At 38.1% G+C, this 18,163-nt stretch overlaps 2 protein-coding genes across 3 annotated transcripts; both read right to left on the bottom strand.

The window, feature by feature from the left end:
- Positions 1–1,436: 1,436 nt before the first annotated feature.
- On the bottom strand, positions 1,437–8,829 carry LOC137963901 (uncharacterized). 2 transcript variants are annotated; one of them, XM_068811131.1, is made up of 11 exons: positions 8,494–8,829; positions 6,901–7,022; positions 5,826–6,270; positions 5,623–5,738; positions 4,662–5,457; positions 4,006–4,452; positions 3,614–3,805; positions 3,039–3,266; positions 2,593–2,944; positions 2,259–2,442; positions 1,437–2,128 (listed from the first exon to the last, which is right to left on the bottom strand). In XM_068811131.1, exons 1-11 carry the CDS (start codon positions 8,680–8,682, stop codon positions 1,645–1,647), a joined length of 3,555 nt encoding a protein of 1,184 aa, XP_068667232.1. In that variant the 5' UTR covers positions 8,683–8,829; the 3' UTR covers positions 1,437–1,644. The 2 variants fall into 2 exon arrangements, with proteins under 2 accessions (XP_068667232.1, XP_068667233.1); XM_068811132.1 differs by lacking the exons at positions 1,437–2,128; positions 2,259–2,442 and having other exon boundaries at positions 2,677–2,794; positions 2,887–2,944.
- Positions 8,830–10,935: 2,106 nt separating this feature from the next.
- LOC137962723 (uncharacterized) lies at positions 10,936–17,053 on the bottom strand. The gene is made up of 6 exons (XM_068809754.1): positions 16,724–17,053; positions 13,830–13,897; positions 13,460–13,731; positions 12,788–12,865; positions 12,630–12,692; positions 10,936–11,285 (listed from the first exon to the last, which is right to left on the bottom strand). Exons 1-6 carry the CDS (start codon positions 16,828–16,830, stop codon positions 11,241–11,243), a joined length of 633 nt encoding a protein of 210 aa, XP_068665855.1. The 5' UTR covers positions 16,831–17,053; the 3' UTR covers positions 10,936–11,240.
- Positions 17,054–18,163: the final 1,110 nt, after the last annotated feature.

Here is an 18,163-nt window from a genome sequence, read left to right as displayed (position 1 = left end):
AATTCTACTATTTGATAGATAGGTGAATAAATGATATATATGCCCCCATAAGATAACAGTTTTGCAGATACAAGGAACAATCCAAGTGAAGAGATAATTATAATTTGTATCAGTAAATTTATTTACATTTGAACATAAATTGAAATGAACTAGAACTAGTGGAGGTTCAGAAAGAGGTGCATTTCCAAACCCAAAACCCCAGAATATTAAAAAAGGAAAACGAATATCCATGTCTTTGCAAGAACAAAGGCCAAAAAAAAAACACGACAGACAGAGAACTGGGCTACACATTTCTTGCATTTGCATGCACGAAGGCATACAAAGAAGACAAACAACAATAATGGAGGCGCAGCAGCGCTGAGAGCGAAAAATTAACAGAAGAAACGTAAGATCTCCAGAGAGCAAAATGAGCAGAAAAGACTTTTAAATGGAGGGGAGAGTGGTGGATGGGAAAGAACAGACAAAGAGACAACAACCGGGTTTTACTGACATGGGCACGATTAGAATAAGGAGAAGTAAATGAGAGTCGAATCCAGATTCACCTCCCCAAGAACCTCGAAGTATCCTATCTTTTCTTCTCCCCCCCTTCAACATTTTTCTATTCCATCTCCATTCTTTTATTCACGTAACAATAATGTCATACAACAAGGAATCCATCTTCTCGGAATTCTCGTTTTTAAGTCCTCTCCGTCTCTTCTCTTCTTCTTCTCTCTGTCACCACGCGCTCTCGCCTCCGGTTTCAGAAGCGGTTTCACAACCGACACCCACCGCATTAAACAATCCAGAAAAGGTAGAAAGAACGGTGACAGAAGAGAGAGAAAGAGAGGGAGGGACTTAAGGGCCTAGTAGGAGAGCATAACTGCGCGCGCGGCAACGTCAAATTTTCAATCCCTTGCAGTGGTGTTAAAGGAGGTGGGCGGCTTTTCCTTCTCGGAGGAAGGAATCCATGATAAAATAGAGAGAGATTTTTGGCTTTTTTGAATTGATATCCGTGTGATTCAATCATTTTATCTATTCTGGCTTCACTGTATGCTTTGTTCTGTATCTGGTGCTTGAAAAGAGGTGCAGTGTTGGAAGACATGCATGAGCAGTGCAATTACCCGTTTGTGGGCTAGCTTGAGATATTTTCGTTAGAAACTGGTAATAGGTAGAGGTAACTCCAGTTATTATTGCCTCCGGGCATCTCATGATCATCTCTTGAAGGATAGATGGCCTTAAAACCTTCTCTAAACCTCACTTTTCAATTATGGTTTATTTTTATATTTTTGGATGGAAATTTCTACCAACGAGATTAAATTTCACTGGCCTAGATTTCCAACGAGAAGAAGAGGGTAAACTGTCCATTTACCAACAAGAACAGAGGATACCCTTTTGAGTTGTTCAAAGATAATGTCACCTTTTGAGATGAAAACTGGTTGTTAAAGAAAATAAGCATGTCAACTGTCAAAAGGTTCACCAAATAACCCTTTCAAGCACTTTTATCGCTATATACATTTTCAAGTGTGATTTGATGGATCATCCACTTACATCTTCAAATACTTAACCTACCCACCTAAGTAAACGACTCTTTATACCCATCTATGGACAAATGTCCGTATATATCAATTATTGTATGTACAGGGGAGATTCAATTGAGTCTTCTAGTTACATATTATCAATCAGAAACGCATACCATTGCCCGTGAACCTGAACCGAGACTACAGCCATCCTGATCAGTGCCTGCACAGCCCTCACCAACCGGTCTACCATAACAACAGCTCCCACTCGCCTCAAAGCTTTCTCTGCCAATTCCCGTCCATGGACTGAGCTTCCACCAAGCACAACACCTCGTGCTGCTAGGTAGACAGCTTGAGACACTTTTGAGAATACGGTGTCCTCCGCTCGCAGGCTCTTCAGCAATAGGCCTGCCATCATCTCTTTCCTTGACTGGAGCCTTTCCATTCCACTCTTGCCCTCGTCACAACCATCTGAGAAGACCCTGTTATTAATTGCATTAATTATTTCAACAATGCCCACATCAGAGGAACTGTCAAGGAGCTCAAGGAGACTTTGGGTGAGATCAGAGATCATAGTATCCATGTCCAACGGATTTTTCTCACCGAGGAGCAGTTGTCGAAGCACCAGCATGCTGTATAATGCCGAGAAGAGTCAGCTAGTTGAGAGTCATAATGCAAAAAAAAAAAAAAAAAATGACAAAAAGAACAAATAAATCATGTCCAGAAAATTTTAAGTGGGATGGTGGAGACAGTAATATAGACCTTGTGGAGATGACAATAATCGTCTGAAATTGGCTTTGAACAGCTCTCAATCTGAAAGCGTTCAGCTTAAGAGTTTCTGGTAAACTTTCCTCAGTAACACCTTCTACACGACAGGCCAGCTTCAACAAACCAAGCCGCACCAATAAATCAACCTTTTCCCCCCTACATTCTGGATGTTTATCACCTACTCACAAACTTGAAAACTCCGCTTTAGAGATAGTCACCTAAAATTGTTGATTGCAGAAAATGTTTTTTTTTTTTTTAAATGATGCTGAAGTAGCAGAAAATGTTGACATAAAATAAGAGGCAAACTTGAAAGGGGCATGTGACGTACCAGTATCTATGCTCATGGGATGAGAAACTGATGTATGCCAGTTTGATGGCAGTGGAATTGCACCACCAGCTTTAAGGGAGATGACAGAATTAAGACCTCGAGAAGAAGAGGGGAGAGACCCATGACTTGACATGAAATCAGAAAAGAAATCAATATGTTGTTGCCACTCATGTTGCACACTGTTCTTCATGGAACCAAACCACTGCATAGTTTGTGGTATAGAGCCTAGACAATCAGAGGGAAGTCCATAATGATCAGCAAAAGCCTTCCTTAAATATTCAAAACCAGCTGCACCTTTTATAAAAGATTGCAACATTCTTATCCTCGCCTTGCTAATATCACGCTTCAGAATCTGCAGACAAAATCGTTGAAAGGATTTAATGACTTAATGCAAGAAACTTCTTTTTTCCAAATCTAACAATATTTGTACCAGTGCAAGATCAAACCTGAGTTTGTTCTAAAACAAAGCGCACAGCCTTAATTGCTGCCATAACAAAGGAATTATTTGATTTGTCATCAGATGTAACTATTTCTGATAATTCATTTAAAAAGTTCTTATGAACTGTTTCCATTTCAGAAGTTTGTGCGGGAGCGGAAAGCTTCTGTAACGTGACCAAGGCATACTCCAGGAACCTACCAAGATAATCAGTGTCACAGACTCCTGACTTAAGCACCTTCATTGTAATAAAAAAAAGAAGGCATATGTTAGTGTGAGTAGTAATATTTATGAAAAATTGTAAATAATATGCAAGTGAATTCTACAAAAGTACATAATAACTGAAACAGAAGCTTGTGCAGATGATCCTCTATAAACCAAAGTAGTTTGGTTCGTCTATTGATACGAATGTTTCAAATTCCAAATATAGGACTATCCTACAGTTGAATGAAATGGTTAAAACTATTCTTCACGAACAAATGGAACTGCAATACTGAAGGAATTATGCCACCTGAAGAAAGTCTTTTAACACAACTGTGTTCCAAGCTGATAACAGAAAACGGAATGGCAATATCTGCAAGATACCTGAGAGAAAATGTCAAGATCAAGAGTGTCCTGAATATCCTGCTTCCAGCTCTGGGGAGCAATCTCACAGATCTCATCCCTCATCTCCTTCACAAGCTGGACAATCTGCTTGTAGTCAGGTTGTTCCCCCAGTGTCATTAATTCCATAACGCCATCCCAGAAGGCCTTCTCCATTGTCTGCCTAATTTTTGCCTGCAAGAGAAGAAAATAAGATAAATCTCCATTACAGCTGTAAAAATTTCAATCACGACAACATGCCAGGTCCTTGGAAAACCTAGCTTTCCAATTTGTTCATTTAAGGAAGGAATTGATAGATTATGCTTGGTTAGGCCACTCTGACTAGCTCCCTGATATCCTTCACACTACAGAGAAATTGAATTGATGGGACTAACCTTGATATTATTCTGAACTTCATTGCTGTCACTAAAATTATCAGCAAAAGCCTGAGGACCCTCATGGACAATTTCGTTTACAAGCACAATGTTCTCAGTAATTAATCTTTCACTAACAGGAGAACGCAATTGAGTGTCTGCATTCTTTCCAGCTGGGTTGGAACTGACTTTGAGTTGAGAAGAATCGTCTTTAAACAATGCCCTCACCACACGGCTCGACTTACCAATGTCCTCAACTGATTTTTTATCATCCAAGATGGGCTCAACAGATGAAATTGATGTAGAACATGACATATTTGGAGGGATGGTTACTGATGAGGACCTATTTTCTTGGATTACAAAGAATTTAGACCGCATATCCAAAAGAGCAGATTCCATCCTTTCAACACCAGCATTACCACTTAGGTGCAGCACCTTCTCCCTCAGCAGCTTCTGATCTTCAGAAACCTAAAATATTGAGGAGACATTTTTATTTAGTTCAATCAAATTATTATAGTATTAAGCATCAAATAATAAGCATTTTAACACTATTGATACATATATATATATATGCCATTGTAGCCTCACTTCATGCAAATAGAAAAAGATTTTGAGAGCAAACATTAAGTACTGACAATACATGTTTCTTTTTTTCAAACGGACTGACAATACATTACCTGTCTTTTTATGGCCTTTAGATCATGGGCTAGATCAGCACTCTCCCCTTCAGGTGTTATTTTGCACTTTTGCATCATAGAAAGCTCAAGTTGGCAAGAGGCTCTCACCAAATCCTCTTCAAGTGACCTAGCATCCTTAGCTTTCCAAACAGCAAAACAGTACAGGTAAGAACACCATGTTGAATCAAAAACTGCCAGTTGGGATCTAAATCTTCTTAGACTTGGCAATGGGGATGACTTCTGAATCTTATTACTTTCAAACATCACACTACCAGACAATTCTCTAGATGAGCCCATGCTGCTCTTACTTGAAGAACTCTCCAAAATAACCATTATCAACAACTCAAATTGTCGAATAAAGTTAAGAGCAGCCTCTGCAAGTGCAAGCTCACGTACTCCTTGCCCACTAAAAACTGCATCAGGGTGCCCCAGGATCATATATGCACATAGCACCAATCTTGCTGGATATCTACATAATTTATTTGCTTGAGAACTTTTGGAGTCATTACTAGGCCCTTTCCTAGCCATTCTATTCCGTTTTGGAGGAGAAGCAAGACGTTTGAGTAGATGATCGATGTTTTCAGCATTCTCTGGATTGGTTTGTGAGACCTTGAGACGGTTTTCAAGGCGTTCCAAGAAAGCCTTGACTATCTGAATGGTAGAAAATGATTCAATACAGGCAGCAAGCTGCTCAAATGGAATCAACTTAACAGATTTTTCATTTATTTCTAATGCCTCATGTGCTTTAGCTAATGCCAAGGTAGTCTTCCTTGATTGCAAGAACTGCTTCCAGCACCTGAAAACCAACGTGATCCTTAATAAACATCCATCTAGGGTTAAAGGGGAAGCCATAACTAAGGTCAGCTGTGCAGTCTCCCCTACTTGCCCTTTGAGATAACCCGAATGTACCAAAAATAACCAAGGAAACCAAAAAACCTGAGCGTAATCCTATGCAACATACCTAGCTAACTTTCTAGAAAGAAAATCTCCATGTCTGTACATCTTATTCCATTTACTATGAGAAGAGCAACAAGGACTCCTCCTCTGCCTCAAATACTCTGCCCTTTGCCGCTTAGCCTGTTCATTATGAAAATCTCTAATCACTAAATAATGACAAGTACGCTGAAAAGACGTAACATAATGCAAAGCTTGCTAAAGACTTACCCTTTGAAGCCGATCTTCCAATTGGTCTTTCATCCATCTTCTCTGAATCTCCCTTTGATGATAAACTGAATTAGCCACCCTTCGTGCCTGCAATACTCTTGAACGAGCGCGTGTCTTCTCAGCTTCTAGTAATCCTAACCGCTTCTTCTCAGCAGAGGCCCGCTTCTGACAAATTGAAGCATAGATATGTTCTTTGTACTTTTTCTCTCGAATCATCCTTTGTGACAGTGAATTCGCTGTTCTTTCTTGAGCTAAAGCCTTCCTCTGTCGATGAGCTTTAAGAAGAAGCACGCGGTTCAGCTCAGCCTGTTGCACACGTGATTGTACCTTGGTACCTAGCTCCTCTCTTTCCTTCTCAAATTGCATTTCTACTCCTGTCTTTGCAGCCTTCCGCAGCTCATCCAGCCGAGCCAGCCTCATCTGAGCTTCCATCAAAATATTCAACCTGTTGAAGAAAGAAAGCCCGCAGTATTTAAATAAGTATGGACATAAAAAGAGAAACAATGAAATGCAGAAAATTAACATCAAGGAAAAATTGGTAACAAGAACAGACTTATGCTAATTTTCAACCGGCATGCCGAGGCAGCCTTACAAAGTACTGGTGTCAAAGATTGAGATCAACTGTCCTTGATGATTAGGTGTGTGTGGGTTTTGGGGCATGGTAGGGGGTGTATGTGTAAGTGTGTGTAGAGAGAGAGAGAGAGAGAGAGAGAGAGAAAGAAATCATCTTCAAGTATATATCAAAATGAATGCCAAAATTCTTTTGAAAATGCCGTTTTCTTTTGGAAAAGTGATATGTTTTCTTTGCATATATTCAAACATAGTTCTTGGAACAGAAAACAACTGAAGTGAAAAGGACAAAAATGACTTCACACTTCAGACACAGGAAAAAACCCATTAAAACACCATACTGAATACTTTCTGATAACATGCATTTTTATTCCTGGAGAACTCCATCATTTTAATTGGCAAAATCATAAAATCAACAATATTTAGAAGAACATAAAACAAGCAAAAAAACTAAATGAGAAAGATAAAAAGAATAAAAAGACAACAAAGAAGAAACTTGAAACACCTTTTTTGTTGAGCTGCATGTAGTTTTGCTTCAAGGCGTTGACCAAGATCTTCATCTTGAGGGGGCCATGAAGGGCTCCTGGGCTTTGGACGGGCCTTGCTCGACAACCACTCATGAAATTGCTGCATGCATTTCATGGTTTCTGTCAGTTCCATTAGTTTGAAGTTTCACCATTTAAAACTGCTATTAGTGATGACTCCAGAATAATAGCAGTGACAAAAAATATATGCCTTTCAAATATGGCCAGAACCTCTACTTGTGATGCAAAATGAAGGAATCATTGATACACAGATTCAGAGATACCAAACTAGAAATAAATATTAACAACAATAATTAAGGTCTAAAAAAGAATTTCCTACCAAAAGTCATAGTCAGAGTATAAAGCAATACTGTCGGGACAACAAAGGAGGAAATCATTTTTCATTGCTTCGAATTCTTCATTTCCTCAAAACTTCTACTAGCTAATTCACAACCTCTCTCCCATCCTCATGGCAGATCCAGAAGAATCTTTTGGAAGGTGGGGATCAATCTTGAAGGAAGAGGACGATCATCAAGTGTGCAGCAGGATTATGTTCAAAAGATGATTGAAAGTCCAGACCCACTACAAGATGAGCCTAATGACCCAACAGATGAGGCACAAGTGATACACTACCAATTACCATAGATCACATGAAAGATTAAGATGTAAATGAACTGTGTTAAGATTTTCAAACCAAAACTTTCCAAGATCAGACCAGTGAATAATATAAACTGGACAGCATAGATGAGGTTCCATCAAATAAAACAAAGGTTTGGTTCAATAGATCGGGTTGGATCTATAATATGAGGATCCGGTCGACGCCATAGTAAATTTTTTGGGACCAGTTCGGTGGCTACAGTTGGCTCCCTCCAACAAACCTTCCAACATAATTCATAAAAGGACAAAAGATTCTATTGGTGGGTCCATCTCGTGCCGGATAAAGCGCATATCGGTCGAACAAATCGAACAAGGAATTCCCGGGCCACGAGCCCACCCATCCGACTCATCAACAAAAAAGCAATTGAAGGGCTAAGCTTGCGCTTTTTGACGCGTGGAACCACTTCGACGACCCGACGCGCGAGGAGAAAAAAGGAGGAGGAAGAGGAATTTAATTTCCTGTTTTTCATTTTCTTCGAAGAAAAAAGGTCTTTGGTTCGTGCTTTTACTCCACGAGAGAGAAGGGGAAAAAGAATATTAACAAATAAAATAAATTCCATAAACAATGAAAATACTACTCTCTCGTCCAGCACAAGAAGAACATTCTTCGCCTGATAACTACATGGAAAGAGAACATAATCATCCGAGGACCCCCAATTCGTAAAAAGTACATGCGGAACATAAGAATTTTTACCTAAAAATGTCGGAAAATACTCTAGAAGAAGAGACGAAGCACCTAAAGGAATTCGAAAGCTAAAGAAGTTGAAGGACGAGTTCGATTTCGGAAAGACAAAAAGATAAAATCTTTGCGGCAGCGTCAGATTAATACAAAAAATAAACCAAACCACCGACCAAAATGCAATAGGATAAAACGATCGACAACTAGAACTCGATCATCCACTGCTAAATCCAGTTACCTGTCTCCGAAGATCGGCTTCTTTCAGCTTGGTTTCGATATCTTCAGCGCTCAAAGGGGTTTTTGTCTCCAAAAGTCGTTCCTTTATTCGCTTCGGCACCTTCCCCGACGAAGAAGAACCTATCCCCGGAAATTCCAACGCAATCCCAGCGACCCTGCCGCACTCTGGTAACTCCATTCCCGAAGCCATGGAACATCCGCCGAGACAGAATCCGTTATTACGTTTCAGAGACGAGAGAAACGAATAAAAGCCAATAAAGAAGGCAGCGTCGTAGAGAGCCGACGGCTATTTAGTTCAGAAGCCGCAAATAAAGAATGACTAAAATACACATATTTTTCAACAAATACTCCACCTCTCGGATCAAACTTGAACAATTTTCGTCATTTGTGTAGGCTTTTATCGTCCATCAGACGTAAAAAAAATGAGTAGTCGAGGCGTCTGACTTCTGAAGCCGTATTCGAAGAGTTTTCGGTGGCGAGCGCTCAATGAGATCGCCGTTCCCAGCACAATTATGACGAAATTACTCTTATTCAGTTTCATAATGATACTATCAAACCGGAGACTGTCAGACTGATCATCTGATCCATCGGTGGCCATGATGATCGAGAACTGTTTTTACCAGAACTCGAGGGCATTTAAGTCATATAGAAAAGAAACAGAAAAGAGTTAATTAAACGAAAAGAGAGGGAATTTACCGTATTTTCCACCCGTTGAGTTGCGACTGCACCCGGCTCGCCGAGTGGAACGGAGGAAGCGTCTCTTCGCCATCACCGTTATCCGATGACGCAACATGAAACGCCTGTTACTGTCTAAAACGTGTCTTTTGCGAGTGGCGTCTCTTCCTATATGGGCCGATGCATAGTGTTATGTCCTAATCATGGAATAGTAGCCTCATTTTCTCTCCACAGTAGTTATATTAATTGGATTGGTTGAGAACCTCCTTCGCTATTACAGGAAGCGGATGGGTAAACATGTTGAATTATTTTATAATCAAAGAATAAATTTCTAAAATAGCCGTCTTAGCTCAGCTGGTAGAGCGCATGGCTTTTAACCATAATTTTTTTGGTTCTGGGTTGGTTGAACATGACTTATACTCTTTGAACAATTTCATCCCTATATATTTGCTCTTTCTAGAGTCTATTTCAACAGAATCAATCTTAGTAATCTCTCTAGTAATAGCTTATCTTCTGAAAGGAAATCGACGACTCTAACTGCGGAGTCAATATCTGATCAAATATGCAGGCGCATAAGTGACTGTGATCAACAGCAAGTGTTTATTTGAATCTCAATTTTTTAATTTTAAAACAATCCCAGATTTCAATGCTTAAAAAAATCAGCTTGTTCAGAGCAAACGACAGGTAAGGAAGTAGTCAACTAATTGTGAATTCAGAGAGCACGAATTGGAGCAGGATGTAACCTTCCTAACAAGATTATACGAAAATCAAAGGAAAACAGAGGTAAGGAGGCATCAACTCCCTAGCCATATTTAAAAATATAATAAATTTGAAAGGTATTGAGGATGCTTTAGTGATGCTTCAACGAGGCTGACGTCGATGGGAACGGAACTCTGATCTTCCGTGAATTTGTTGCAGTATTTACTCATTCAAGAAAGTTTCAAGTACGATCAGAGACTCGCCTTGTCTTTACTCGTTCAAGAAAGATTCAGGTACGATCAGAGACTCGCCTCGTCTTTATCGACATCTCGAAACCATCAGTAATACCCAATTCATCTGCCAGAGATTCTTTAAGCTCCTGGATGTGTCATCGCTGCCCATCTTTCTCAAATGAATAGATACTACAATAAATTCACGATTGTGAAGAGGTCACATTCCCATGGACATCAACCTAGTCAAAATCACCATGCAAGCCTACTCAATAGACTTGAATCCAAGAAAAAAATAAGACTTCCTTGGAGGAAACATTGTGCACTCGGCTGCCTCTCATTCATCTTAACCTTAAAAGTCTAACCCTTACCATTGCACTTTCATTTTACCAACACTAACACGAAACACAAATACATTTGCTTAAAGTAGATGATACTGAAATGACCAATTCATGTTCTCATTCGGATGGATGAAGCTAATGTAGTGGATCAAAAGAACCCAAAAAATTCTTGCAATCAAAGCGACTGATCAAGAGTTATTTTGTAGTCCCCTCTTCTTTCTTGTGCTCCAATTTTGCTTGGCAGAGACCAACCAAAGGATACAAAAAAAAAAAAAAGGGAAATGCAACATGAAACTAGAAACATCAGCAGGCGCAACATTCATTTATGCTTCAACCAAATTAATTACATACTTAGACATGCAATGGTTCAGAAGGCATGTTAGAAACTTGAAAAAATATAATGCAGTGGCATCCAATAGACCAAGATGAGCACATGACGCTCCGCGACGATTTCATCTATGTAAGCAACAACTGACTTAGGTCTCATAGCCAGAGAAGTAGCAGCAAACTATATCATAAATTGGATTAATATCACAATCATTCTTAAAGTTTCATAATCTGCACAGGCAGGTGGCCATTCTTCTCTTCCTCATCCTCTAAAAATTGAGAAGCAGCACGTGCTGCCACATGATTACATTGAAGCTATTTTCAGCATAGATGAGTAAAAAAATACAAAATTAGAAACATTTTTCACATACAGGCTCATATTAGCTGAAAAACAGCAAACCATCAATATGAGGCATCCAAGTGGATGGATAAACTACAAACCAAAAACAATAAAACACTGATGTTTTCACTAATTGTTAGACTCTAGAATCCAATGCTAACAATATTTTCTTCCTGGGACCCTGCAAAACACCCAAACAACCAGAATTTTCTGTAAGTATTTATCATAAGCACATTGCATAAATTATCAAATGCCATTTTATCCAATGGAACAAAAGCCATGATAAAAACCGTTTATTTCTTTTTAAAATAATATTGTACAACCAGTAGAGAATTTCTAGACTCTAGAATCCAATGCAAACAATATTTTCTTCCTGGGATCCTGCGAAACATCCAGTCAACCAGAATTTTCTGTAAGCATTTATGATGAGCACATTGCATAAATTATCAAATGCCATTTTCTCCAACGAAATAAAAGCCATGATAAAAAACGTTTTTTTAAATAATATTTTACAACCAGTAGAGATATTTTTATATTCCACACTAAGAAGAGAACATATATTCTTCTCAAAAAAAAAAAAAAAAAGAACATATATTCAAAAAACAGACCCTTTTTCCCAACAGTACTAGCTTAACCCAGGCTAGAAGTAGACATATGGTAATTGCATTGCCACTGGAGCAAAACATGCAATCTTAAAGCATTATTGGGAAAAAAGAGAGAAAACCAAAAAACAAAAACAAGTTCAGTTGCAGGAGAACTATCAATACAATTTCCTGTGTCAAAACAAAATTGACTAGGACCAAAATAAAGCATTATTGGGTCAAACTGTTCTGTGGTGTCGGACAAAAAATAATTTATTTTAAATCGCTATGAGACTATATGTCCTTCAATATTCTAAAAATCAACCAGGCCACTACTTTTGCAGCACAAAATAATCCTAAAAATGCATATAAATGGAGCAACCAAATAAAACAGGTACAAGAGAACGCCAGAATTTATGACCTTCCTGAGCATAGATAACTATGAGCATTTGGCATGGAAAAGTCACATGCAGATCAAGGCAGTAGCTCAGGACATTGGACTAAAGCCAACTACTAGCGTGTGAATTATCAACAAGAAACTATCCCAGAAGGAATGTTTACAATATTTAGCAGACTTCAAAGCAAAACAGCACACCTTCTGATGATGACCAAAGCAAAAATGTGATTAATACAGGGCCTTCATATTCTTTTGTTGATAATGATTGATTTTATATAAAAAAAGAAAAACTATAGATTCAAAGAACAACAAGATGATCCAGATCAACACCGTCTTTAGCTACAATGCCCACAATAAACAAGGCTCATAGATATGCTAAAAACATACCGTAAGGGATGACTCAAGCCTCTAATTTTCTGATCTCCAAATTCCTGTTTGTTTTTTCTCTTTTTATTTTTTCTTGAAAGGTCATGTTTGTTTGTCTTTTTCTGTACCGTATGTATCCATAAACATTGTCTGATTCAAGAAAAGATCTTGTAAGACATACCATAGGAATTCCTAGAGCCTTAAGATCCTCATCATTCATGTGCAGAAGAGCAGTCATATCAATCTGTTTAAAACAGAAATTGCACCAAGTGAGAGTAATAACACAGCCAGTCAAATGCAAGTTCTGTTGGTAAGAATAAGCATCTTTAAACTATGTACCTCCTCTGCTTGAAATGTAATCAGATACTTCTCAAGCCCAAGAGCTTGCAGCAAGCCCTCAACAGTATTTTTATCAGCCTGCAGAAATTCACACCTTATTTAGAAAAATAACCAATCTACACCCCCTTACATCATCATTCAGCACATAAATTACGACTCCAGAGACAGAGAGAGAGAGAGAGAGAGAGAGAGGAATGAACTCCAGAAATTTTCAAATCAAGACATCAATGGTTTGGTCTTCATAAAGAAAGGCTGTTTGGGATTGGTTCAGACAAGTTTGACGATGACCCCACTTGCACCAGTTGGAAAGGTCTTGCCAGTGTTAGGTAAGGGTCAAGTAAGACATTAATAGCAGTTGAAACTGACACTCATAAAGCAAAACTCGACAAAACCAACTAAAGATGAAACTTGCAAAAAATAGAGTCAGCACAAAGTTCTAATGATAGTGATGATTCATGAATATATTTAATTGCACCAACTGTTCCACTTCCCCATCTCAAAAAATATGAGGAAGGATTGACAGAAGCTTACTAAACTTTATTAAATGACCCAACAAACACATGTTATATCTACTGGAGGATCAGTTTAAACCAGCAAAAATAAGCTATTGAAACTTGTAGAATGACATAGCAGGGGCAGAAATTTAACAAAAATTGCATTAAGGAGGCCAACCTTTTGTTGAGTTTTCTTTCTAGAAGAAGCTGGAACAGTAACCTGTTTCACTTCAGCATCAACGGGTGTGCTCTTTTTGGCAGGTCTAACAATCTCTGACACTGGCTTGGCCTTGGGTGGATCAACCTTAGCTGGTTGTGAATGCATTGTGCCTGATAATTTATCACGTAGATCATGCATTCCACCAAGAGAAGCACTTCCCCGTTGATATGTTTGCTGTGCCCCCTTTCTTAGGAGCTTTAATCGGAGATCTTTGGAACCCATTTTAGGATCTTGATATACCCCAGCAACAATGTCAACAATATAACAAAAAACATGAAATAAACACACAAAAATTAAAATGCCTGATAAGTAGCAAAACTTTATGTACTTGAAACTTGTGATTTTCCATCATCTTCAAAAAGATCATGTTCCCATTTGTCATCTGTTTGCCTTTGCCTGCATATCAGATAGATTTTTATGATCAATATAAAAAATGAAAGAAAATTCCAACGAACTCCAGGGCAAAGAAGACAAAGTTTAGGTGAAATAGTGTTTCTGCAGTATTGGGTTGTGTGCCTAAACTTATCTCCATTCCTTTAATAACAAATTCAGCGGTCTTGCTGGTGGGGACAACAGTGTCCCACCAGTCACACGAGCCTACACTCGGAGGCATCGAGCCCCACCAGGACCCAACACCCCCATATTTTTGTAATTTATTTAGTTTATTTTATGTTTCTTTTTATTTCTCCTGATTTTACGAGATTAATCAATTAGTGATTTATCTTTTTTTTTTTAATTTCAGTTTTGTTTCTTTATCAAGGGATTGTAATCGGATTAGTGGGACAGATTATTGATGAATTTATTTTTTTTGAAGAGGGGCGTGGCGTGTTCAAACTCGCGACCTGACGCACCTAATGTAAGAAGAATACCACTAGACCAAACGGCCATCGGTACAGATTATTGATGAATTGAAATTATCTTTCTCTTCTTCCTCTATACTCTTCTCTTTCTTCTTCTCAATTCCTTTTCTCTTTCTCAGATTCCCTTCTTTTCTTCCCCAATTTCACTGTCAGAATCGTTAAAATCGCCGTTCCACGTTACTTGCAGGTGTTTTAAGAAAACAACTCATCAAGTCTACTCTAGAGTCAGCCTCCAAGAGGCAAGCAATAAGTATACTGGTGCTGTTACCTGCAGAAATTGGTACTTCCAGGCTCCCCCCCACCCCCCCCCCCCCCCCCACCATGCAAAAAAAAAAACAAAGAAAAAGGTTGTCCCTGGGAAGTCCTCCCCATCATTGTGGCCTTACCAAGTAAAACTTTGATGTAAGTTTAGAAAACCCTGTGGCTCCTGGTTTGGGGGTCTTCCATAGACATGATGAATCCATCATCCTGTCGTTCTCAGATTTTTTAAGGAAACTGACTCTACCACTGCAGTTTTGAAAGCTTTGCTCTGGGGTTTAAGTATTCTTAAAACTAATTTTGGAGTACCTTTAGAAATTTTGGTGACTCCAAGATCACTATTGGGTGGTGCAATAATGAGATCTGTCATGGCATATTTTTTTCTTTAAATGATCTTCCATGGCATTATTGGCATAGGTGAAATGAAAAATCATGATGTTACTGATAGCATTTATTTATGGGTCTCATGTTTGTCAGTTAGCCAGTGCTGATGCTGATAATCTTACTAAAAAGGGGTCAATCTTCAATCTCTCATTACAATGAGATCTCCCTCTTAACTTTTTTATTTCCAGCTTCGAGACTCAGTGTTGCCATGTTACTCAGCAAAATCATTGCATTTCAAACAAGTCTCAAAGTTCTCCTATATATTTCTTGAACAAATAACAAGCTGTAAGAATTTTTATTTTTTTTAAACACTGTAACGATAAATATTTTAGAAGGAATTCTGCTAAAAGAGAGCAATGAATTACTCACGTTTTACAAGTTTCACTCTGATTACTCCTTTGTGTCATTTTTAAAGTGCCAATTGCATCAGAACTCCTTTGGAACCATAAAGCTGAACTTTGATGGGTGTGCCTTCAAAAATCTAGTTCGGCTGGGTTTGGTGGAGTATTCAGAAATCATGAGGGCATCACTTCAGCCTCCTATTTGGGTCATCTTGGCATTGCCTTATCATATTGAAAGATTGCATGAGTCGGCAACTTTGGATTAAAGAGGGTTCTAAAGTGGTGATTGGATGGTGTCTACGACTTCTGACCCTCCCTGGCGGTACAAGAAAACCTTCCATGAGATTATTGACCTGTCCACTTTGTTTGATTATACCTGGCATCATGTTCCAAAATCAGCCAATTCTTTGTGTATCTTCTTTACTAAGAAAGGAGGTTCCCTACAATCCCTTGTTGGAAAGGGAGTTTTTCACCTTTAATAAAATTCGCCTTTTGAGCGTCAATTTGCATTTTTAGTAAACTATACGTCTTCTACAAGGGGAAAGAATCCAAATCTAACTTGACAATAGAATGAACCAATCCATAACTTTTTGATATATCTCTACACCAAAAAAGTTACTCAACCAGCCAATCTAGAAACCTTGAAAAGCAGAATTTAGTGAAGTGTTATTACTTTTAAAAGCTATCTTTGACACTATAAACCGTAAGCATCTACCTAAAAAAAAAGGTCAAAAACAAATTAACTTAAACATTGTTTTGATTCCAAATTGGTTTGTCCGAGAAGACCAAAAAGCATTTAATACAATCAAGCTTATTCCTGCTTCTGTTCAGGCCATATAAAAACATATTTAAGGGGATATTGATTGGTATGGCCATATTTCCTCAAGAAAACGTGTTGCATTCAAGGAATATTCTGCAGAAGCATAAAAAAGAAATAAAAGGACGGGAGTTTCCAAATCTTGTTTCAGTCGTGAATGTCATGTCTAATAATCCTGGATTATATTTTCTGATCAAAAGATGCAAGAAATTTTACGAATATATTCCATCAAATGTATTCATATTCTAATGATTTTTTTTTCATTTCATCGGACTAGACAAAATCCAAAAGACCCCAACTAACTTATAAATCCACTGAGGACAAATAGGATGTGAAAAATAACTCAATGGAATAGTCGAAATCACAAGCATCCCTCAAATTGCAGATAAACCGACCGCATCAGTCCTAACAAGAAAGGTAGGCCATCCATATGATACTATTATACTGTCCTCAAGATTCAAGTTTCTTGCCACACCCCAATGTTCTTAACAGTCAACTGAAAATCCGATGAATGTTTGAAAAACAATTGAAGATCGTAGCATAGAGGAAATAGAAACCCTACCTCTTTTCTTGTACCTGACGAGGACGGCCGCTATCATCTTCCAAATTACCATTAAGACGCTCTCTCAGAGACCTTTTGGTCCCTGACGCAACCCGATCGGCGTACATAACTACGAATGAACCCTAGACCAAGATTGCGGCTGCAATGACCCTAGGGAAGGTACGGCGTAAAAGCAGAGGGGGGAAAAGCACTCTTTCCGGACCCGAATCCGACGTCAAAACAAAATTTCGAGCAGAACGAAGAAGAGTTAGTTTTGGTCCTTTTGGTAGTTTTAGATCGAAATGGGAAGGAATGAAAGAGGGGAAGGGTTAACCCTGTGCATGTGACAGAAAACGCTTCTTGCGTGAGTAATATGGCGGCACTTTCACGGACTCTTTAACTTCGTTGGACAGGATTTTGATTTCCTTTCCTCAAAAATAATTTCTTGATACCCTAAACTTAGATACTAAATGTTAATAAATATGAAAAATATCTCTAAAATTCTTATATTTACAAATTTTAATTTAATAAAATTCCCACTGGTGCATTCTTAAAGTGAGGGAGAATTAGTGCATATTGAAAGTGAATTACCTAGTAAAAGTGAAAGTGAATTCCATATTGTTAGGTCAGTTTTGTCTGAGTTAAATAACCCAAAATAAGTTAATTAAGATAAAAATAAGTGAGATGAGAAGGTGATTAACATCATGAGTTCAAGGTTCACTAACCCAATCAAATTATCACCTAGCCTATGTGCTACAAAAAATATAAATGTATTATAATGTTAAGCACCTAGCCAATACTACCGAAAAGACCGGCTTGTTAAAAGCGGAGGGCACAGGTACTTAAGCCCAGGACCATAACATAGAATTGCATATCAACTAATGTTATAATTATCGTAACGTCTAACTTCAAACTGTTGGTGAACCCGCTAATTGCTATATGATGTATTGCTTTCAAGATCCATTTATAACAAGATAAACGTTTGAATTATAATTATAAGGCTTGCAACTTATAACCCTTAATTTTTTACTCAATTATCTAATTTTGATGACAACAAAACTTAAATTAGTGACATGATATTGTAAATTAAGTATTTTAGAATGAAAAAAAATATACAGTGCCTTCAATATTCACACACACAAGGCCTATAAAGAAAAACATGTTAAATCAATAATAAAAAAGACCTCAATATTAAGAAAGAATAAGTCATCTTAAGAAACACCTTCAAACAAGGAACTACACAAGACCGATCTGAACCAAACAAGTTTTCCCTCTTCATCTTTCACGATTCAATCACAAACATAAGGGATCCTTGTTTATGTTTGCTGGGAGGGCATGACCCTCCCTCACCTAAAAATAAAAAGGGATAGGCAATTCAAGGTTAAACCCAATTGCAACACTTGTAATTCGACCCAATCACCTCACTAGGTTGATAATTAAATATTTGTTTATATATATTTA

The sequence above is a fragment of the Aristolochia californica genome, unplaced genomic scaffold (assembly GCF_029961685.1).
Source record: "Aristolochia californica isolate CCGP_79_NKW_82.1479 unplaced genomic scaffold, dmAriCali1.0.hap1 SCAF_4, whole genome shotgun sequence".
NCBI lineage: Eukaryota > Viridiplantae > Streptophyta > Magnoliopsida > Piperales > Aristolochiaceae > Aristolochia > Aristolochia californica.
The sequence above is the reverse complement of the archived record's forward strand: the minus strand, read 5'-3'. Positions and strand labels throughout refer to the sequence as shown.

Coding starts and splice junctions, on each gene's coding strand:
- LOC137963901 (XM_068811131.1), bottom strand. CDS start 8,682: ATGGCTTCGGGAATGGAGTTACCAGAGTGCGGCAGGGTCGCTGGGATT. Junction 2,945..3,038: donor TTGTTTTAGAACAAACTCAG/GTTTGATCTTGC, acceptor TTTTGTCTGCAG/ATTCTGAAGCGTGATATTAG. Junction 2,129..2,258: donor ATTATTGTCATCTCCACAAG/GTCTATATTACT, acceptor GGCATTATACAG/CATGCTGGTGCTTCGACAAC.
- LOC137962723 (XM_068809754.1), bottom strand. CDS start 16,830: ATGTACGCCGATCGGGTTGCGTCAGGGACCAAAAGGTCTCTGAGAGAG. Junction 13,732..13,829: donor TGGAAAATCACAAGTTTCAA/GTACATAAAGTT, acceptor GGGTATATCAAG/ATCCTAAAATGGGTTCCAAA. Junction 11,286..12,629: donor AGGCTCTAGGAATTCCTATG/GTATGTCTTACA, acceptor GGTGTTTTGCAG/GGTCCCAGGAAGAAAATATT.